The sequence below is a fragment of the Mesoplodon bidens genome (assembly GCF_964165515.1).
Source record: "Mesoplodon bidens genome assembly, chromosome: 14".
NCBI lineage: Eukaryota > Metazoa > Chordata > Mammalia > Artiodactyla > Ziphiidae > Mesoplodon > Mesoplodon bidens.
In genome coordinates this window covers 77,946,023-77,970,058 of record NC_138170.1, presented here as the reverse complement: position 1 = coordinate 77,970,058, position 24,036 = coordinate 77,946,023, and the positions used below count along the sequence as shown (strand labels likewise).

General features: G+C 39.0%; 1 protein-coding gene and 1 long non-coding RNA gene across 3 annotated transcripts in view; one reads left to right on the top strand and one right to left on the bottom strand.

The window, feature by feature from the left end:
* The window catches only part of NBAS (NBAS subunit of NRZ tethering complex), a 342,685-nt gene that overhangs the window by 245,393 nt on the left and 73,256 nt on the right, over positions 1–24,036 (bottom strand). For both annotated transcript variants that reach the window (XM_081254071.1, XM_081254070.1), the window contains 9 exons: positions 19,845–19,908; positions 16,842–17,035; positions 15,478–15,735; positions 14,638–14,763; positions 11,416–11,567; positions 4,500–4,640; positions 4,158–4,236; positions 883–987; positions 378–514 (listed from right to left, as the gene is read on the bottom strand). In XM_081254071.1, coding sequence (XP_081110197.1) covers positions 378–514; positions 883–987; positions 4,158–4,236; positions 4,500–4,640; positions 11,416–11,567; positions 14,638–14,763; positions 15,478–15,735; positions 16,842–17,035; positions 19,845–19,908 — 1,256 coding nt within the window. The remainder of the gene's footprint in view (positions 1–377; positions 515–882; positions 988–4,157; positions 4,237–4,499; positions 4,641–11,415; positions 11,568–14,637; positions 14,764–15,477; positions 15,736–16,841; positions 17,036–19,844; positions 19,909–24,036) is intronic.
* Positions 7,943–24,036, top strand: part of LOC308627717 — a 1,107,544-nt gene continuing 1,091,450 nt past the window's right edge. Inside the window, exon 1 of the long non-coding RNA XR_014017426.1 lies at positions 7,943–7,975. This is a non-coding gene — a long non-coding RNA (uncharacterized lncRNA). The remainder of the gene's footprint in view (positions 7,976–24,036) is intronic.

Here is a 24,036-nt window from a genome sequence, read left to right as displayed (position 1 = left end):
TTTCTAAAAGATACAACTAATTCAAACAGACATTGTTATCCTAAAAACTGTTCTTAACCATAAAACACTATATATTGAGTACATAGCCATAAAGCTAGGAGACTTTCTTTTCTTTTTTTTTTTTTTAGTACCAGAAGACTTTCAAAAAAAAAAAAAAAAGTAAAGTTCACATTCCGTACATTACAGTAATCCTATTATGCTAGACACATTTTGGTTTGGCCTCAGGATCACATAAAAATAAGTTAGAAATCATTTTATAATCAGAAAAAAAAGTTTAAATTGTTTACATTTAAAATTTTTTTTAATTTAAGATGTTTAACATGAAACAAAAATTGTTACTTAGTAAAAAGGTAAAATTCAGTGAACATAGTACATACCAAGCTTCAGGGAGCAAAACAGAATATTCATGTGGAGAAGTGGTCTCTGGGAAGTTGGAGAGAATCACAAGGCGATGAGGAAGCAGCTCAGATCCATGGTAAGTGAACAGAATTTCTAGGGCTTGTACATTACTTTCCTGTACAGAAGGCAAGGGCAAGTTTCTAACGTGAACCTTAGAAATAAAGGAGTGATTTTGGATGACAACATTCAAAACCTTAAAATTAACTTTTTTATGCAGTTCTGATATGAAGTGCTTTGAAAGATTCCTGATTTTTCCAGGTCTGTATCACTTTTCTCAACCTAATGCTCTAAAAATTATTTTTAGAACTCAGAATGACGAATAAAAAAATTTTAACATGATTCTATTTTCTCTACATTTATTAATATAGTACAACACAGAAAGGAAATGTAATGATATATGCATGCAATAACATTAACTGCATGGCTAGAAGACTTAGAAAGTGTTAATAACCATAATTGTTTTATTTACAAAAAAGAAATTACCCGAGCATAAGTTCTTGCTGAGAGAACAATATTCTGGTTTCTGAACTTCTTAAAGAATTCAGCATCATATCTCTGTTCAGATGCGTGAGGCACTCTGAGGATTTCCTGAGGGGAAACAGTGATTTAATGGAAAGGCTTTTAAATGTGGGTGACAAGAAAATATTAAAAACCATTACAACTCTGCCTACCTCAATAAATAAGGCCTGAATTAATTAAACTCTCAACTGTTAACTAAAGTATTACATCTGTATTCTTGTCTTTATTTGGAAAATGGCTATATTTATAAATGCTGTTAATTAAAAAAAAATCCAGAAGTAAATGAAATAGGCAGTAAAATTACAGTAGGACAACCAAAATCCACCGCCTGGTAAAAACAAATAAGCAACAGCTACATATGGCTATGTACTATGGGCACCTGTCATATCTGTGTGAGAACTTTAGATTAACTTTACTGCTGCTGGAGTGATCTATGTAAATTGCAGATCGAACCATTCATTCTTTAATCAGATACTTAGTAGGTGTCAATAATGTGCAAGGGGCACTGTGATAGGCAGTGGTGATACAACGAACAATAATACAGCTTCCCTGCTCTCCAAGTAGCTCAAAATCTAGTAGGGAAGACGAACAAGCAGTAAGAACAGGTAAAGGGAAACACATAGGAAGGGTGCTAAAACTAGTCCTGGGAGGAGAGGGAAGGCCTCCCAGAAGGGACGCCGAAGCTGAAACATAAAGAATAAACAGCAGTTAGCCATGGCAATGGCAAGTGTACATCTCCCCACTACAGCAGATGACTTCAGGCTCATTTCTCTTGTGTTTGTGCTAAACCCCAGATACCTAGCATGCTGGCTTTCACATAATAAATAGCCAATAAATATCTGTTAACTGCATTAACTTACTGAGATAGGAAAGAGGGAAGAAAGAGGATGTTCAGAGGAGGTTCTTGCTTCCTATTTATTTAGACAAAATACTTACCTTCTCTAAGCCTCACATCCATAAAACTGAGAGGATAACAATACCTGCCTCAAAGGGCTGTCAAGAAATAATCTGAATTAAGTACCTAAGACACTGGCTGGCAAACAGTAAGTCCTCAACAAATATGTTGGTATTTTTTAAAGTATTCTCTTAACTACTGATTTCTTCAAATATTTCCTGAGCTCCTCAACAAGCCAGGTCTCGTTCAGAGCTCTGGTGATACTGCAGCAAACAAGACAAGACCCTTACCCTTATGGAGCTTCTATGCTTGCAGCCCGCCCCCCTGCACAGTAGTCCCATAGCCCCCTAAGTGAGCCTCCCTTTTTTTAAGGACTAGTTGAAATATCACTTCCTACAGAGTCTTCTTGCACATCCCCAGGAAAAACTTAATGTTTTGCTCCGTTATGCTCCCTCATCAATTCTTCGTATCTTCATTATCGTCACTTATTGCCCATATAATGAGGACTCCACAAGGACTATTCCTTGTTCATCTCTCTGCCACCAGCACTGGCATAATATTTGGCACACAGTAGGAACTCATGTAAAATTTAAATAAATCCATTTTTATCTAATTTATCACAGAATTAATAAAATAAGCCATGCCCTACGATTAAAATGCAATGCCTATCTCTACCACTATCTAGCTGATTAGTCATTGTATCAGAACATCTTCGTTTCTAAGTTTTAACGGCCAAGTTCATCAACTTCACCTACTTTTCAAAAGCTTAACTTAATTCCATTTTTGTGGGCTCAACAAATACTTTAAATTTCACTATTACCATGTAATAATAAATGCACTTACTACTGTCAAATAGGAAATAGCAATTCAATAACTAAAAAATAATAAAATAAAATTAACTGGAGGGCTTCGCTGGTGGCGCAGTGGTTGGGAGTCCGCCTGCCGATGCAGGGGACGCCGGTTCGTGCCCCGGTCCGGGGGGATCCCATATGCCACGGAGCAGCTGGGCCCGTGGGCCATGGCCGCTGAGCCTGCGCGTCCGGAGCCTGTGCTCCGCAGCGGGAGAGGCCACAGCGGTGAGAGGCCCATGTACCGCAAAAAAAAAAAAAAAAAAAAAAAAATAACTGGAATGTGAAACTCTGAATATTTTATGGAACTTTTTCTTTTTAAGATCTCATCAGTGAAACTAAAGCTAAGTATAAAAAATAATAAACTATATCTGTACCAACATCAGTAATTCACAACATGGTTTTATATATTACGTCAATATCACAGAACTCGGACATAATAAAAGGATATGCTTTAAAATAATATGACCATCCAACAGTCAAACTAGTTGTACTACAGATAAAACTATTAGGAATGTTTTGTAACTTGTTTGTATGAAGTGATATACTAATTATCATGTTTACTAATAACCAGAGAAATAGTCCTCTTTTGTCACTAGTATTTTGTTTGAAAACATTCTATTCTATTAACAGCTGGAGAATCAAATGCTTTTATTTGCCTGCAGGCATCACAAGTACTAAGTACCTCCATTACTATGGGGACGGGCATCATGTTATCAGATGTGATGTTTACTGAGTCCCTACTATGCGCCAATACCAAAAGCCACGGTGTGCCCACAGAAGGGAGGCTGAGACAGATGGAGGAAGTAAACTGCAAATGAAGTCAAATTTCAAAGGTGAGAAATTTATACTAAATCCTGGGTAATGTAAGCTATGAGGGTCATGTGAAAAAGCAATCTAAACTATGTCTATTTTATGAAATGCTTCTCACGCCTTTAACAATACTTAAATTTCATGGTACAGAGTGCTACTGAAATGCCCAACATGGGATATTTGTGTTTGTGGTCCCAAAGAAACAATTTTGAAGTATGCTTTAAGTTCAAGTGACTAACTCTGGCCGTAATTAGCATCAAAGTTTAACCGACTAAATCCAAACCACTAATAAATCATTAAAATTAAACAAGTCAGAAATATTCATATTAGGATTATTAAAACCCAGTGTATACTGAATTTGGTACTATAGACAGCTATATGTCATAACCTAAAGTTTAAATGTAAAATAAAGGTAAATGAAAAGGATCATAAATCTAGGAAACATAGATGCTCTGAGATGGCTAACGCATTTCTACTCCCTAAACTAACAAAGCAACTCTGGCTTTTCATGAATCTCTAAATTTTACCAAAACCGATGTATAAGAGAACCTACTTCTATACAAAATGAAGTTTTCCCACATAAATAGTTCTAAAGACCAAGAATATCAGATATGAAGGCAGCCTCAGCACGTACAATGACAGATCAAATGAACATAATTGGTTTGATTAAAACTACTCCTTACCTCATATGTTGCAAGTCGATCTAAGTAGGTTAATAATTTCAGTCTACAACGGCAAAGTTCCTTTTGTTCCAGTGTTAACCTGTTTTGAACAACTGTATTAGGCCACTTATATTTACCTACAAGCACATTTCTCTAAGATCTAAAATAGAATAAAAATGATCAATATTCCATTAAGTCTCAAATTCATGGAACAGTACACAAAAGCACAAGGGTAAAACAATACTAAATGCATTTGATTTAACCTGCCGAAATAAGGTACAGTAATTGTCACTGGTAAAGAACACACTCAGATTACTAGTTATTTTAAAGAAATTACCAAATGAACAGTAATAAATCATTTACTTTGAAAAGTTCACTAATTTAAGTAGTTCTTGTCTCTTCCTGAGCTCCTCCTCCTTTTTCTCCTCGGCAGGCTCTTCATCAGGTGGGGAAAGCTCCTCATAGGAGATACTGTCAATGTCTATTTCACCAAGTAGTGTAAATCTGTGAGAAAAAAAAGAAAACCCAAATCTGTGTATTTTTTTAAATTTCATATAGTGAAGTACCTTCTCCTACTTTGATTTTATTACATTGGTTTCTGCAGAAACAGAAACAAGCAATTATTTGAAAGAAAGCTTGTGCTATTTATTATAAGCAAAGGATTCTTTCATTTATATCCATAGGATGGGCAAAAAGTAATCAGTAATCATCACATGTAGAAACTCTGAATATCAAGAAAATGAAAACTGCTTAGGAAAACATGGGAGGTTATAGTCACCCAATGTGAAACAGCCTATGAAGAAAACGTTGCCCAGAGTTTACAATGTGAATCACTTCTATTTAAGGTCTTAAAATGGTAATGAATGTCAGTCTCATTTAAATTACTTATCAAATACACTATCACATTTATATCCTCCCAAAAGTTCCAAATGTTTGATGAACAGAAGCCCTTGTCAAATAACTTTATTACTGTTATTAACTGACATTTGTAGGGTGCTTAAGAGCTTATGAGGTGACTCCCTCTTGCGAGAGCACCGCAATCACAACAAACTGCTGAACAATCCTCGACAGAAAGACACTGGAACTCACCAAAAAAGATACCCCACCTCCAAAGACAAAGGAGAAGCCACAATGAGACGGTAGGAGGGACACAATCACAATAAAATCAAATCCCAAGACCACTGGGTGGGTGACTCACAAACTGAAGAACACTTATACCTCAGAAGTCTACCCACTGGAGTGAAGGTTCTGAGCCCCTCCCAGGGTCAGGCTTCCCACCCTGGGGGTCTAGCAACAGGAGGGGGAATTCCTAGAGAATCAGACTTTGAAGGCTAGCAGGATTTGATTGCAGGACTTTGACAGGACTGGGGAAAACAGAGACTCCACTCTTGGAGGGCACACACAAAGTAGTGTGTGCATCAGGACCCAGGGGAAGGAGCAGTGACCCCATAGGAGACTGAAGCAGACCTACCTGCTAGTGTTGGAGGGTCTCCTGCAGAGGCAGGGGGTGGCTGTGTCTCACCATGAGGACAAGGACACTGGCAGCAGAAGTTCTGGGAAGTACTCCTTGGCGTGAGCCCTCCCAGAGTCCGCCATTAGCCCCACCAAAGAGCCCGGGTAGACTCCAGTGCTGGGTCGCCTCTGGCCAAACAACCAACAGGGAGGGAACCCAGCCTCACCCATCAGCAGACAAGCAGATTAAACTTTTACTGAGCTCTGCCCACCAGAGCAACACCCAGCTCTACCAACCACCAGTCCCTCCCATCAGGCACAAGCCTCTTAGATAGCCTCATCCACCAGAGGGCAGACAGCAGAAGCAAGAAGAATTAAAATCCTGCAGCTTGTGGAACAAAAACCACATTCACAGAAAGACAGACAAGATGAAAAGGCAGAGGGCTATGTACCAGATGAAGGAACAAAATAAAACCCTAGAAAAACAACTAAATGAAGTGAAGATAGGCAACCTTCCAGAAAAAGAATTCAGAATAATGATAGTGAAGATAATCCAGGACCTCGGAAAAAGAATGGAGGCAAAGATTGAGAAGATGCAAGAAATGTTTAACAAAGACCTAGAAGAATTAAAGAACAAACAAACAGAGATGAACAATACAATAATTGAAACGAAAAATACACCAAAAGGAATCAATATCAGAATAACTGAAGCAGAAGAACGGATAAGTGACCTGGAAGACAGAATGGTGGAATTCACTGCTGCGGAACAGAATAAAGAAAAAATAATGAAAAGAAATGAAGACAGCCTAAGAGACCTCTGGGACAACATTAAACGCAACAACAGTCGCATTATACGGGTCCCAGAAGGAGAAGAGAGAGAGAAAGGACCCGAGAAAATATTTGAAGAGATTATAGTCGAAAACTTCCCTAACATGGGAAAGGAAACAGCCACCCAAGTCCAGGAAGGGCAGGGAGTCCCATACAGGATAAACCAAAGGAGAAACATGCCGAGACACACAGTAATCAAACTGGCAAAAATTAAAGACAAAGAAAAATTATTGAAAGCAGCAAGGGAAGAATGACAAATAACATACAAGGGAAGTCCAATAAGGTTAAAAGCTGACTTCTCAGCAGAAACTCTACAAGCCAGAAGGCAGTGGCATGACATATTTAAACTGATGAAAGGGAAGAACCTACAACCAAGATTACTCTACCTGGCAAGGATCTCATTCAGATTTGATGGAGAAATCAAAAGCTTTACAGACAAGCAAAAGATAACAGCACCAGCACCACCAAACCAGCTCTACAGCAAATGCTGAAGGAACTTCTCTAAGTGGGAAACACAAGAGAAGAAAAGGACCTACAAAAACAAACCCCAAACAATTAAGAAAATGGTAATAGGAACATACGTATCGATAATTACCTTAAACATGAATGGATTAAATGCTCCAACCAAAAGACGCAGGCTCGCTGAATGGATACAAAAACAAGACCCATATATATACTGTCTACGAGAGACCCACTTCAGGCCTAGGGACACATACAGACTAAAAGTGAGGGGATGGAAAAAGACAGTCCATGCAAACGGAAATCAAAAGAAAGTTGGAGTAGCAATACTCATATCAGATAAAACAGACGTTAAAATAAAGAATGTTATAAGAGACAAGGAAGGACACTACATAATGATCAAGGGATCAATCCAAGAAGAAGATATAACAATTATAAATATATATGCACCCAACATAGGAGCACCTCAGTACATAAGGCAACTGCTAACAGTTCTAAAAGAGGAAATCAACAGTAACACAATAATAGTGGGGGACTTTAACACCTCACTTACACCAATGGACAGATCTTCCAAACAGAAAATTAATAAGGAAACACAAGCTTTAAATGACATAATAGACCAGAGAGATTTAATTGATATTTATAGGACATTCCATCCAAAAAGAGCAGATTACACTTTCTTCTCAAGTGCACACAAAACATTCCCCAGGATAGATCACCTCTTGGGTCACAAATCAAGCCTCAGTAAGTTTAAGAAAACTGAAATCATATCAAGCATCTTTTCCTACCACAACGCTATGAGATTAGAAATCAATTACAGGGAAACAAACGTAAAAAACATAAACACATGGAGGCTAAACAATACGTTACTAAATAATCAAGAGATCATTGAAGAAATCAAAGAGGAAATCCAAAAATACCTAGAGACAAATGACAATGAAAACACAACAATCCAAAACCTATGGGATGCAGCAAAAGCAGTTCTAAGAGGGAAGTTTATAGCAATACAATCCTACATGAAGAAACAGCAAACATCTCAAATAAACAACCTAACCTTACACCTAAAGGAACTAGAGAAAGAAGAACAAACAAAACCCAAAGTTAGTAGAAGGAAAGAAATCATAAAGATCAGAGCAGAAATAAATGTAATATAAACAAAGAAGACAATAGCAAAAATCAATAAAACTAAAAGCTGGTTCTTTGAGAAGGTAAACAAAATTGATAAACCATTAGCCAGACTCATCAAGGAAAAAGAGGGAGAGGACTCAAATCAATAAAATTAGAAATGAAAAAGGAGAAGTAACAACAGACACCAGAGAAATACAAAGCATCGTAAGAGACTACTACAAGCAACTCTATGCCAATAAAATGGACAACCTGGAAGAAATGGACAAATTCTTAGAAAGGTATAACCTTCCAAGACTGAACCAGGAAGAAATAGAAAATATGAGGAGACCAATCACAAGCACTGAACTTGAGACTGTGATTAAAAACCTTCCAACAAACAAAAGTCCAGGACCAGATGGCTTCACAGGTGAATTCTATCAAACAGTTAGAGAAGAGCTAACACCCATCCTTCTCAAACTCTTCCAAAAAACTGAAGAGGAAGGAACACTCCCAAACTCATTCTACGAGGCCACCATCACCCTGATACCAAAACCAAAGATACTACAAAAAAAGAAAATTACAGACCAATATCACTGATGAACATAGATGCAAAAATCCTCAACAAAATACTAGCAAACAGAATCCAACAACACAATAAAAGGATCATACACCATGATCAAGTGGGATTTATCCCAGGGATGCAAGGATTCCTCAATATATGCAAATCAATCAATGTGATACACCATATTAACAAACTGAAGAATAAAAACCATATGATCATCTCAATAGATGCAGAAAAAGCTCTTGACAAAATTCAACACCAATTTATGACAAAAACTCTCCAGAAAGTGGGTATAGAGGGAACCTACCTCTACATAATAAAGGCCATATATGACAAACCCACAGCAAACATCATTCTCAGTGGTGAAAAACTGAAATCATTTCCTCTAAGATCAGGAAGAAGACAAGGATGTCCACTCTCACCACTATTATTCAACATAGTTTTGGAAGTCCTAGCCATGGCAATCAGAGAAGAAAAAGAAATAAAAGGAATACATATTGGAAAAGAAGTAAAACTGTCACTGTTTGCAGATGACATGATACTATACATAGAGAATCCTAAAGATGCCACCAGAAAGCTACTAGAGCTAATCAATGAATTTGGTAAAGTTGCAGGATACAAAATTAATGCACAGAAATCTCTGGCATTCCTATACACTAATGATGAAAAATCTGAAAGAGAAATTAAGGAAACACTCCCATTTACCATTGCAACAAAAAGAATAAAATACCTAGGAATAAACCTACCTAGGGAGACAAAAGACCTGTATGCAGAAAACTATAAGACACTGATGAAAGAAATTAAAGATGATACCAACAGATGCGGAGATATACCATGTTCTTGGATTGGAAGCATCAATATTGTGAAAATGAGTCTACTACCCAAAGCAATCTACAGATTCACTGCAATTCCTATCAAATTACCAATGGCATTTTTTACAGAACTAGAACAAAAAATCTTAAAATTTGTATGGAGACACAAAAGACCCCAAATAGCCAAAGCAGTCTTGAGGGGAAAAAATGGAGCAGGAGGAATCAGACTCCCTGACTTCAGACTATACTACAAAGCTACAGTAATCAAGACAATATGGTACTGGCACAAAAACAGAAATATAGATCAATGGAACAGGATAGAAAGCCCAGCGATAAACCCCCGCACCTATGCTCAACTAATCTATGACAAAAGAGGCAAAGATATACAACGGAGAAAAGACAGTCTCTTCAATAAGTGGTGCTGGGAAAACTGGACAGCTACATGTAAAAGAATGAAATTAGAACACTCCCTAACACCATACACAAAAATAAACTCAAAATGGATTAGGGACCTAAATGTAAGACCGGACACTATAAAACTCTTAGAGGAAAACATAGGAAGAACACTCTTTGACATAAATCACAGAAAGATCTTTTTTGATCCACCTCCTAGAGTCATGGAAATAAAAACAAAAATAAACAAATGAGACCTAATGAAACTTAAAAGCTTTTGCAAAGCAAAGGAAACTACAGACAAGATGAAAAGACAACCCTCAGAATGGGAGAAAATATTTGCAAATGAATCAACGGACAAAGGATTAATCTCCAAAATATATAAACAGCTCATGCAGCTCAATATTAAAAAAACAAACAACCCAATCCAAAAACGGGCAGAAGACCTAAATAGATATTTCTCCAAAGAAGACATACAGATGGCCAAGACGCACATGAAAAGCTGTTCAACATCACTAATTATTAGAGAAATGCAAATCAAAACTACACTGAGGTATCACCTCACACCAGTTAGAATGGGCATCATCAGAAAATCTACCAACAACAAATGCTGGAGAGGGTGTGGAGAAAAGGGAACCCTCTTGCACTGTTGGGGGGAATGTAAATTGATACAGCCACTGTGGAGAACAGTATGGAGGTTCCTTAAAAAACTAAAAATAGAACTACCATGTGACCCAGCAATCCCACTACTGGGCATATACCCTGAGAAAACCATAATTCAAAAAGACACATGCACCCCAATGTTCACTGCAGCACTATTTACAATAGCCAGGACATGGAAGCAACCTAAATGCCCATCGACAGACGAATAGATAAAGAAGATGTGGTACATATATACAATGGAATATTACTCAGCCATAAAAAGGAACGAAGTTGGGACATTTGTAGAGACGTGGATGGACCTAGAGACTGTCATACAGAGTGAAGTAAGTCAGAAAGAGAAAAACAAATATCGTATATTAATGCATATATTTGGAACCTAGAAAATTGGTACAGATGAACCGGTTTGCAGGGCAGAAATTGAGACACAGATGTAGAGAACAAGCGTATGGACACCAAGAGGGGAAGGTGGCAGGGGGTGGTGGTGGTGGTGGTATGAATTGTGAGATTGGGATTGACATGTAGACACTAATATGTATAAAATGGGTAACTAATAAGAACCTGCCGTTTAAAAAAATAAATAAAATAAAATTCAAAAAAAAAGTTTATGAGGTGCTTTCACAAGATATATAACTTAATCAAGGTAGTTCTCTGAAGAAGGACACAATGCTACAGATAAGGTAAGTGAATGAAGCTCAGACTTGCCTACGGTGGTTCAATTCACCGGTAAGCGCACCTAGGCGCATGCCGCCTTAACCTCACAGCTTAGAAACGGCCAGCATTCAATAAATGTTTGTAGAATTTGCTCTTTCCTTAGCATCAAGTTATCATATGTAAACGTATTTAACTTAAAGAAAACTGACCTCAGATAAAAAAGCATTAATCAAAGGCAACTGCTTCATTGCAGAATAACCTAAATAAAGAAAAGTTCACCCTTTCCAATGTCTCAGCTTACAAGTTTTCACAAAGTCACCTTTACTTCTATCCACATCTTTCCGGAACCAACCTGCCATCACCTGCTCCTTTCCCTATGGCTAAAAGAGCCTCCAGGTCTGTGCCTTTTAATCCATATTGAAGCAGTTCTTTTGCAGCATCCACATTTTCAGGAACTCTTTCCAAGCACTCATGAAGAACCCAGGATCGTTTCTTTATTTTACTCTGGATATAGAGAAAATTAAAAAACAGAGGCATTAAAGAAATCATGACATCTGAGAGCACCTGAGAACTGCCTTCTAGAATTATAAAGCTATACGTAAGAGTAGAGCTACCTGAAACCTTGGCCACAAGCAGCTGCTAGAGCATCTCAACATTAAAAAGCTACTTTCCTAACAGTGATTAGGACTGGGTATAGGGCATGGGATTCCAACTGCTTTCTTTCTTCATCTAATGAAACACACTGAAACACAAAGTTCAGTACTCTTTTTTGGAAACATACAAAGCTCTTTCCAGACTTTTTAGTTGCTCTTTAGTTTGCACTTGGGCTGTATAGAAGAGTGGAAAATAAAGAAGTAAGGCAAGATTCATCTTCTTGTAACAAACATGCCTAACTTTGAAACAAAACTAATGAGGCATAGCACGTCAAGGTTCTGTATTTACTTGACCATGAGATGTACTCCAAAGCACAGCTGATAATTTAATCATAAAAAGTCACGGTATGTTGTTCCTTGGAAAGACAAAGGGCCCATAGGTACTACCCTCCCAGCAGCTTCCTCTGACTCCATTCAAAATTCCTGACTTGCCCCCTTCCTAGAAAGAGTCCTTGTGGATACAAATTTAGGGTAAAATCTGACTCATATCCTACACATTCCTTTACACATTCCTTCATATCAATTCTTTCCTGAAATGTCTCTGAACTCACATCCCCTTCTCCACATCTATGGCCTCCGTATCAGTCCATGTCATTGACACGTAACAACTGGGACACTGCAGGAGTCTCTTGCCTTTGGCAAGGTTTCCCACCTGAACCCAAATCAATGTATCTTTCTAATCAATATGCCCCAGTGTTCACCATCATGGAATCTCAGATCCAACAGACTGGTTTCCTTACAGAGCCATTCATCCAGGAAATATTTACTGAGTAGTTTTTGTGTGCCATGAAAATAGAGCAATGAATAAGCCAGGTTTAGTCACTGGCCTCATGAGTCATGCTCATTTTCTTTTAATTTGCTCATACAACTTGTCCCATTAAGAATGCCTTCCTCTCTTCTAGCTCTACTTTGAATCCTTTCAAATCCCTGCCCAAAACATCTTCACTATATGAAGACTTCCACAACCAGAGTCTATAATGATTGCTACCTTCACTGGGTTCCCACAGCATTTGTCCGCTATCCTCTTGTATGGTCATTTCTATAATGAAGGCATAGAGCTTGTCTTCTCGGTAAGATTATAAGCTCCTTAAAAACGAAGGCCATATTTATGCCACTCCTGTACCCCTTTACCATTCCTGGCATAGTGCTTTTACTCTTCACTGCCTATTTATTTTGCTGAATTAAGTATTTCCCTCAATAAAAAATGTACATAATTTGTCTCTCCTAACATTTGTCAGCTCCTTCAGAGACCAAATCTGTTTTCTACTGTGTTACAGAAAAGGCCGTTAAGTGGATATACATGAACTCATGAGCTCACTGTCCTGAGTCACAAAAGAAAGGAAGATAATATAGGTTTGCTGTTCTGATATTCTAAAGAAAATACAAGCAACTTTGTCTTCTTCCTTTATTTCATTATCTTTCATGCTCTCTCAATTCTGATATCTTACTTGTATTAACAGTTCATCTTCCCGTTTGGTTGAAGCATCAACTTCTTACACACAACTTTTTCAGAGTACGTTTTTATTTCTTTTTAATTACACATGTACATGAATTTTTAGGGAAAACAACTACCATAAAAATTTCCCAACATGCCTTAGAATATTCCTAAATGCAAAGGTATCTGCCTTCCTAAATGTCACATGAGAAGTCAGCACCTTCTAAAAATAGGTATGAATCCAACTACTTCCTTACAAAGGTGCCAATGATTCAAATAAACAGCCAACAAAGTGACTCTAACTGTGGTAGCACATAGCAGGAAGGATTTAACTGCAGGATTTAAGCAAAAAGGGGGTATTTGGCAAGCTTGATATGACAGTTATCTATTTATTGCCTCTCAGCCTCAAAAGTACTCTTCAGAGCCAGCTATGGGATAAACAGCCTTTCCCATTTGCGGCTGACACGATATTAAGCTTTGTCAACAGAGGGCGCTGGAGGCCACTGCAGAGGAAGAGGCTCTGGTCTCTAGTCCACATGTGCGCTGGTTCTGTTCTTGCTCCTGTCTTGGCAATGCCGGCAGGCGACATCTGGTGGTGCTTACTTCCCCCTCCCTCCTTTGGAGGACGACTTCCCACTTAGTGTCAGCTGCACTCCCATGGACAGATTCCTCCGCAGCGAATCCTCCCAGACACCTGAAGGGGAAGCTCCCTAAACTAGGCTCGCCTACACTCCAGGGGGAATTTTTTTCTTTTCAGTCCTGGCCACGGTTCCTTATCTACCAGCCTTCATGCTGGTGGGGGTCTCCCTACTTACCAGCCCCTGGGGTTTTCCGACCCCCCAGCCTCAGTTCACGGCCACCCTAGCAACAAGCATCCAGCTGGCCCATCCATCCCACCTTTCCCTGCCTGCCAGCCTTGGCTACTATGGACCAGCCGTGGCCTCAGGCATTCCAGAGAACTGCTCTTCCGTCCCATGTGCTGCAACCACTCCTTGTCCGATGAAGCCTGAATCCCAGCCCAGGGGGGGGCCCTCCCTCCCGAGTTTGGTCCCTCCTTGGGTACATTCCGTTCAGCCCCAGGGTATTCCTTAGAGTTCTCTTTGCCCTCATAGAGTTAATCTCTCGTTACTAGAAAATATTAATTCTCCATATTAAAACTGTTCCTGTTCAGATTACTGTGTGGTTCCTGGCTTCTGACAGGACCCTGACTGATGGAGGTGAACAGAGGTTAACGGAGGCAGATGAAGGGAAAGGATCAGGCCAGGACCAGGCAGTTGGCTGGTTTATCAGTGAATATTTGGTCACGTGTCTTCTGCAGCAACGTCCAGCTGCAGGGCCAACAGAACCTGATAATTTTTCAAGGTAGAATAAAACACTTCATATAGAAAACTCAGCGGTGAAAAGTACTCCAACATGAAGCCCTACAGCCAAAAGTTATTCCCTAAGTTTGAATTTTACTGCATGTTCCCCCCAAATTTAAACATACCAAGTAATTCTGAATTGAAGCAATGTTGACAGCTGACTTCCTCCACTGCCTCTGATACACCAGGTCAGTATCCAGGCCGTAGGTCTGAGCCAGAGACAAGGCTTCCTCATACTCTTCACTTTCGATCTTTGGACAAGGAAATGGAACACGAATGTGACATTACCGAGCCATCTGCAGTGTCAATACGATGACAGAATGAACAAGGGTAGCGTAGGTCAGTCCTAACCACCTTCACGTGCACTGCGGCACCAGAAGCTCACAAACGTGACAAGGGGCAGATAGATCAAGTCTTTCTTTTAAGTGCTTTAACAAAAAGATGAGAAACAGAGGTGAAATACCCATGGTTATAAAGTAAAACGGCAAAACCAGGACAAGCAGGGCGGTCCGACTCCTCCTCCAGGACTCTGCTTGTAACAGTGCAGCACAAACACGTGGAATACTCAGTGTTGATCACATCCGCTTCCCAAGCAAACCCCAGACTAGAAAGCAAGTCTGCAGTTCTTCCCTCATCTGCTGCAGTCTGAGGAGACAGCTGTACTTCAGCACAGAGGAAGTGAGAGCTGAAGGCCACACGAAGTGGAGCGAAAACCTGGGCGGAGCCACCAAGTGGACAATCGGTCCACGTGAACTCACCTCCCATCCACTGCTCTTACTGTGACTGCTCAGGCACAAAGACCAGTGTTATTCTCAGCAGCTTTACCACACTGACATGGCTAAGAGGGCAACGATAATAACAATGCCTCTTTAAATCTCCTCCTTTATTACAAAAAATAGTTTTTTCTCAATAGAGGCCAATCAAATCTGACGCTGTGACCGTGGATAGTAAGGGGACACCCTCACCTTCCTCTGGTAGAGCTCCTCTGGGGTCGTAGACCGCAGGCTCACCAGGCGGTAGTTTTTAGTAATGGTTCGCGGGCGTTTCCGGGCTGGTGCGAACCGCTCCATCTCGGTCACTAAGTACAAGCCCTGTTTAATGTAACCAAAGTAGCGAGCCTTGGCAGATACTTCCTGATCGGAATCCGAATGCTCTTCTCCGTCAGCTTCTTCTCCCGCCCTCGTCTCCAAACGAGATCGTTTGGGGGCAAGTTTAATCTCGCACTGAATTGAAAAAGGAGAGGTTGAATGAATAGTGAGGAACTAAAGATAAGTGTTTAGAGCTAATGAGAAAAATAGTTTTAATTCTACTCTGGTTTGATTCATTACATCAGCCGTGGGATTAAAACTAAGAATGGAATTCAAAGAAATCCAACAACAAATGCTATATATTTACATCAATAGCTCCAGAAATAAGCACAGAAGTTATTGGCTCCAAATCTCTAAAACTAAAGCCTGTTTTAATAATAGGTCATTAATACGGTCTTGTAAAATATATACCTGGTAATTATTTTAGGGAAATAAAGGAGTTGAGAATGTTATTTTCTTTCTTTTTGATATTTTTATACCTGCTGTGAAAAAACGATTTTTCCATCTGTTTAGCAACATGAACATGAAGGTATTTATTTGCTTTATCAAGCATAGCTCCCCAGCTTTTAAACAATGTCTTCAGAAAGTTCTGAGTCTGAAGGCTGCCTGTTAACGATAACTTTCATTCCAGACCTAACAGAGTTGCCTTCGATTTTAAGCCCTGGTTCTCTTTAAAGCACATCTTTAGACTCGGTACCAAACTTAAGGGGAGAAGACATTTGTCAGTCTGCACTGAAGTGAAGGCTATTGAAGGCCATTACCTTGAAAGACTTAAAATAATTTTAAATGACCAAAACGTAACTCTAAAATATTAGCCTCTTTTCAAAATTTTTGTCATGATAAACAAGTTCTTAATAAAAGAACCAAAAGTTTTAAGCTGTCATATTTCATAGGAATAGGTTAAAGACTGTATTTCTTAGGTAGTGATATTATTTATATTTTTAAGATAACTAATCCAGGAAAAAGAAAAAAGCCATCATGTCAATGAGGAAGAAATGCTTTACAGAGAGCAAAATGATTATAAATGTTCTTCATCCTTATACAAACTCACTTTTTTAAATTGTCTAAACAATAGATCTTTTTTATACTGCACTCAAGTTCTGATTCCAATAACAAATTTTTCTTTTTAAAGACAAGATTAAATAATGGGATAACCAAAATTAAAATCAGATATTTAGATTTTGAGGGTAATAAATGTTTACCCTCAAACACACTGATTGCTTTAAAAGGGAAAGCATTACCTCCAAAATTAAAAATCCCCCATCATGGGTAGCAGTGACTTGAGGGGATGGTTCAAACCATTCACAGGATTTTCCCAGTAAATTCTTCAAAGTCTTCACCGACGAAACAGTCAAAGCACCAGAGCAGCGAGCCAAAATCACTGCACTGTCCACCCACCAATTCACATCTATCAGTGGGTAAAAGGACTCTTTATCTAATGGGGGGAAAAGTAAATCAATACAAATCCATCCATCAACGTGGTTTAAAAACAACACACTTAGTCCAATAATCAATTTTTAAAACCATGTGAGTCCTAAAGGTATGACAAATAATAAGAAAAAAATCAAATGTAAGTCACCACTCAGATTTTTACTCAAGTAGAAGATACAAAATGGTAATTTATTTAATGAACATCTGAATGCCAACAATTTGCCAAAGTCCAAAGTTCCAGGGATGCAGAGGTAAACATATTAAGGTCTTTCTGTGAAAAAAAATGAAAAATATTCAGAGATATGTCACCATTTTCAACATATAAAAAAAAGGTAGGTGTGTACTGAGAAATGGCAGACTCAGGAAGAACTCTGACCTTCCTCTGGAGCAGGTCCTAAGATCCTCATGTGAGAGGTACCTTCTTTATATCTGGAGGAAAGGAGCATCCTTATCTCCAAAGGCAGAGGGAAGCCAAGAAAAACGGAAACAAACAGGCCTTGCTAAGTTCCTCCCAGTTTACTACCCTTAGCTCAGACCCTTTTGTCTCTCATGTCTTTCTACAACTTTCACTCTTCACCCAACCTAATATAAAACTGATCAGGTTTAACTGTTCCTCAGGTCTTCATTTCCTTATGAAGGCTCCTGTGTCCCTAAAACATATTAAGTAAATGTGTATGCTTTTTTCTTTTTGTTAGTCCAATTTACTGGGCCTCAGCTGGAGAATCTAGTAGGGTAGTAGGAAAAAGAGCTTTTTCCTCCTCTATACTTGCAACTTATCAGAAAGAGGAAAACATACTCAAGACCAGTAAGGAATTGCAGGGGTTGGGGGAAGGTGGATAGAACTGAACTGTGGTTCACCAAATTGAGGCATTCAAAAGGAAATGGCATGATATTTACTATAATTTTATTCCCCTTTTATACCTTACTTGTTCCACTACGGATCTGACGAGGTTTAAAGGTAATACATACAAAGTACACCATAAATTTTATAATATATGTAAACATTTGACTAAGGAGATAGAGATTTTAAAATAGGAGGTTAATGGGATTCCCTGGCAGTCCAGTGGTTCGGACTGGGCACTTTCACTGCCGTGGGCACGAGTTCGATCCCTCGGTGAGGAATGAAGATCCCAGAAGCCGTGCAGCACGGCCAAATTAAAAATAAAATAAAATAGGAGGTTAACTCCATGAGAATAACTCATTATTTTAATTAAAAAACAAAAACCATGACAACTCAACATTTTCTTCCTATTTAAGCCTAAAGCAATCTATATAAATAAGGAATTCCAAGAAAACATGAAAAGCAGTGTTCCTAGGCTTACAGCTTAATGTAATGCGGGATGGAAAGGAGCAAATCATTTAAACATGCAGCCAACCTTCTAATCTGACAAATTATATTTTTTCTCAATAATGTTTTTCTGAATGAGTATTTCAGATGATTATTTAACAAAAGCGAATACATGAACATGACACGTGATATTAACGAATCAATACTTTCAGGGTCTTTAAATGTGAATTAGAAGCATAATTTAATAAAGATTTTGAACCCTGTAACTATCACTCATTTTATAGGGGACACTTAAAAATTCAGCAGTGTTTAACTTGGGGAGTTTCACCTGAAGAAAGAGGAACCAATTACTCAAAGTAACTCTTAATACTTTAATTTTTGTTTTTAATTTTAACCTACCAATTAAATAATCACTATTGCTTTTAATTAAATGTAAATACTGGGCTTCTTTTCTATTTATAAAAGTAATACATGCTCACTGCTAAAAAAATTTTTTTAAATGCTTAGATATGGAGAGGTATGAAAAGAAAAAGTCCCTCCAACCCTCTCATTACCTACCATCTTCCACTCCGGCACCCCAGCCCCAAAGATAACTACTCAGAGTTTACCCTTTGAGGAATCCCTTTCTGCTATCCCCTCCATGCTCCTTTACAAAGGAGTACACTTAGGAGCTTTGAACTCCGCGTGCCATCTCCACGCTGGCCTGTGGAGGGAGAGCCCTGCCGCATGCCACAGGCTCCGCCTCAGCCTTGGGAAAACTCAAAATATTAACACCTGACGGTCAGAAAGCCGGATCTGTTGCCTTGTCCCCGTGCTATGAAATCTTGGTGTCCCTTCCAAAGTGAAGCAGAAGTACCTAGAGACTTTTATATGTAGGGTAGCCGAATATGCCACCCCAAAATGTGCCACTGTGGCACAATGATTATTTTGGGCTAGAGGCCACTGAGAAGAAGCAGCCACAAAAAAGGTCCCTGCCCTCTACCTATTTGCGTAAAAGTAGGACATAAATTTACAAAGTTGTTCCCCTCTCCGCTCTCTACCACGAAGGACAAGAGTTCATCACTGGAGACAAATTTAGACCCTTAAGAGCCCAGAGACAGCGCCGAAGGAATCTACATAACTAACTACTGCTTAGCTTCCATTACTTTCCCCACATATTTGCCTTCCCACAATTTGCCACCCCTAGAAACTCCAACTGCTTTTCCTTTGTCTTGTCACTTCCCTAAAAATTTACTGTTTCTTTGTTTAGATGCTGTATAAGCACAATTTCCAACCATCCCTCGGAGTTACTCATCCCTGGGTACCCCCATGTATAAACTCAGTGTACATGCTAATAAACTTCTGCGTGTTTTTCTCTTATTAATCTCTTTTGTCAATCTAATTTTACAGAGCCCCAGCCAGAGAACCTAGGATAGTAGAAAGAAAAGTTTTCCCTCCCCTACATATATCATACCATCTAAAAAGCACTTTTATTAAACAACATGAGTCTCTTAAGGTTTTAGTCATCATACATCATAAAACTCACCTTTGATTTTTTTTCTTTTCTCAGTAGAGAGTATCCAATCGGGATTAAGGTCATCATAGCCTGGCTAAATTTGAAAAACAGGCACATAAATTCTTGGATCAACAAGGTAAGAAAATTATGAGAACATCATCAAGAACTTTGGATTTTTTTTAACAAAATACAGAAATGATGCTCTCCTTTCATCTCTTAGTTACACCTAGTTGAAATCTATTCCTCTCCAAGATCTTGAAAAGCAATTGTTCTTATACCTAAGATGTGCACATGCAAGTACTGTGACTCAGTTTAATGAAGAAAGTAGCATGAATAAGAACCATGATGGCAAGCATACAATTCATACAAATGAAAGCAGGAAACACTAACAATTCTGCATACGCACACACACACGCACGCACGCACACACGCGCGCACACACACACGCACGCACACCTGCACGCTGGGAGAACAGCCATGCCGTTGTGAATAAAACACCAGCCTGGATGTAAGAGCTACCCTGCCGCTCGTAAGGCAAGCAACCCTCCAGGTCTCAGTTCCCACAGCTCTGAGGTTGGACTCCACAAGTTCCGTGTCATCCCCAGTTCTAACTTTCTATGACTGAAAACCTATTGTACTAAGTCAAAAAATATAACCATGCAATCCTCAAATTCAGTACGTTCACAGTCTAATCTCACGGCAACACAATGTCCCGCCCACCTTTGTGAACATCAGGACACACCACGATCTCTCAAGCATCACAAAACAACAGAGATTAAGCCAGGCCCACGTTAATTCCATAACCTCCAGAATCACAATAGTATGGGGGGAAAAAACAACAAAATATCAGTTGGGGGTTATCTGAAATCTTAAGCCTAAAAATAGTGATGCTGTACTTATGTCAAAATGTGCTTTTTCATCTTATGCAACAGAATAAGCATATATATTTTATTACCAATTTATCAGTGGCTTATACGTTAGGGTATTAAAACTGCTATTTCTTTCCATACCCTGAGAGAACTTTCTGCTCTCCACTACTATAAGTCGCTCAGAGCAGACCCTGAGAACAGAAGATATAATTTGTTAACTTTATCAGAAAAAAGTTGCCATAAAAGGCTATTTACATACTAGGCGAAGAAATGGATTGGCCTTAAATATAAAAAAAAAAATTAAGTTTCAAAAAATTAGAATAAGGTACGTATTACTGAAAATAATCAACTAAATTAAAATCTTATTTGACCATTACAAGGCATCTTAGAAGTTTCAGTAGCTCCGAACCACCAGCTGCACCTCCAGCAACAGCACCAGAGGCGTGCCAGCATCTATTTACGTGATGCCATGTGTGCCTCCCCACATATGTTCTGGAGTACACAAGGGAAGTATGGGGTAACACTTTAAAACTGTAAGCCCCACAAACAACAACAATTATGATTCAGCCTTGGGTAAATTTAAGGACGTATAGATTACAAAGAAATTTAACAAGAACTCTTGAGAAAAAAATGTAAAAAGAAGTCATCTCATTGGCATAAGCACTTTGAGAATTCAAAGTGTGCTTGTCTTCATCAAAGTTAATGATGAGCAAGAGGACCATGAACAAGCAGTACTAGTCTAGCAGAGCCAATCTGCACACTCTGGGACTAGACTGTTCCACGCAGATTGCTTAAACAATGGGTATCTCTTGTGAAACCAATTTTAAACCCAAGGAGAAGATTTGTTCCTCTGCATCCAGGACTCTGTTAGTCATCCTTGTACTCCCACGTCTATCAGTGCCCACCTCTGTCACAGTAGTTAAATGCTGAATGAGGGAATGAACTAATTAATCCTTTGAATCACTGAGCTCCAAGTAGAATGTCTAAGCTATAGAAAAACTAGTTGACATAGTACAAATATTCCTACACCTTCTCAAAAGTGTGGTTTCTTCTGCTATTTAGTCAATGAATACTGTGCACTTACACTATGAAAGAAAGAAGAAAAAAAATCAGACATTACATGCCCTATACTCAAGCACATAGATGGCTAAGAAATGGGTATAACTAACTAAAACCGAAGGTCAAATCTGATAACTGCCCAAAAAAGAGGTATGGATAAAAGTGCTAAGAGTCTTCAAAGGATCAAGAGATCATTTTGGATACGGGCTTGAGAAAGATGAAGGGAGTTCAAGAGGATCAAAGGAAGCCTGACGGTGTTATATATGCTTATGGCTGGATAAGACCTGGATGTGGAAAATGGGTGGAGGACAACGTTCCAGTGGGAGACCACAGTGTGCACAGAAGGACACAGGTAGGGAAAGACTAAGCTTATTCAGGAAAAAGAAGTAGGTCAAAGTACGGGACTACAGTGCATCATATTCTAATTATATGTATTTTTGTTTGTTTTAGGGTTTGGGGGGGGAGGAGAGGATTCCTGAAATCATTTTTTTCATTGTGGTGAAATTAACATAAAATTAACCATTTTTAAATGAATAATTCAGTGGTATTTAGTACGTTCACAATGTCTGCCACCTCCATCTAGTTCCGAAACATTTTGATCCCTTCAAAATAAAGCTTAGGCATTAAGCAGTTACCCCCTTTCCCCTTTCCCCTATCTCTGTGGATTTACCTATTCTGGGTATTTTGTATAAATGAATTCAAACAACCTTTTGTGTCTGGCTTCTTTCACTTATCATAATGTTCTCAAGGGTCATCCAAGTTGTAGCCTGGATTGGTAGTTCATTCCTTTTTTATGGCTGCGTAATATTCGATCGCAAGTATACACCACAATTTGTCCATCCTTCTGTTAACAGACATCTGGGTTGTTTCCAGCTTGCGGCTGCTGTGAACATGTATGCGAATGTACTTGTTTGACTACCTGTTTTAAATTCTTTGGGGTTTTTACCTGTCTGTACTTTTGTCTTAGAAGTACACAGCAGTTCAGTCTGTATATCTGAACGAAGCGCTCAACTTCACAACATGTGGGAGTTTGATGAAACTATCTGTACCGTATGTTTAAGAAAGAAGCCCAAACAAAATCCCAAACTTACCTCTGCCTCAGGCAGAGGTGGCCTGCCAGACCAGCAACCTGATGGCTTGCCCGTTGCTGCTTTCTACATAGACATTCCCACTGCTCCCCTTATACTATTCAAACTGGCCCCAACTTACCACCCTTCAGAGCCAAGGACTCTGTGGGGAGAACCATGATCTGGCTGTGCTTTATGACATCCCATTCAAACTCTGTAGGCTGCTACTTTGAAGAGAGGATCACCAAGCTCCCAAGACCCCCAGGAAAGCGGGGGGGTGGGGGGTACTCAGTCCCACTACTATGTTGATATATCCTGAGCAGCAGCCTCCATGCCACTCCTCTCTGCATGATGTGCTACCGTATGTCTGAAAACAGCCTCAGGTGCCCTCACTTTATAGGGCAGCAGTAGCCTAGAGGAGGATGTCCTAAGGATGCAGTTATAGATGTTGTTCAGAGAGGCTATTATGGCTAAAGCATATGGCTTAAATCTGTTTTCTTCAGATTTCAGGATTTTATGTGCTGACTGTTTTTTTTCTTTTTTTACAGCTGGAAGCTAAATATAACAAAGACCTTGTTGCCAACAGCATAAAAGCAACCTTTAAACGTTTATTCATTCCACAAACATTTATTATTAATATTTAACGCAGCAAGCCCTTCGTTAGCTCGCGGGGAAGAAATGTGTATTCAACTCAGCGCCTCTTCTCAAAGAGCTGCCAGTCTGGTGACGCTGTGAAAACAGCGGGGTTTAGATCGCTATGAATGACATGGACCGCTGTCTACCCATTCATCCTTCACTGAGTCATCCACTTAACAAAAGTAGGCCAGTACCTACTATGTGTCAAAAAGAACATACTCTCAAATGGGAAAGCTTAGTTTTGTGTCTACTGCATCCAAGTAAGTACAAATAAGCAAGTAATAAAGCTTCTTCAGAGAACAATTAAGGCCAAAAATGAGATGTAAATACATAAACATAACATATGGGAAACGTTTGAAATGAAAATCAGTTTGGCAATTTTACTATATACTCCAAACATGAACAAAACTTAATATGGATTTCTAGCCAGATGGAGTTTCATATTGATAAGGAAAGCCAAAGTATTTAATCAACTAAAAACTGGATAGAAGTAAATCAGAACAGGCACTTCCAAACTACCTTTAATCATTAGATTTTAAAGAGAAAATACTCATTCAAACAAAGCATATTATGAAAACTAATAAAGTAGCG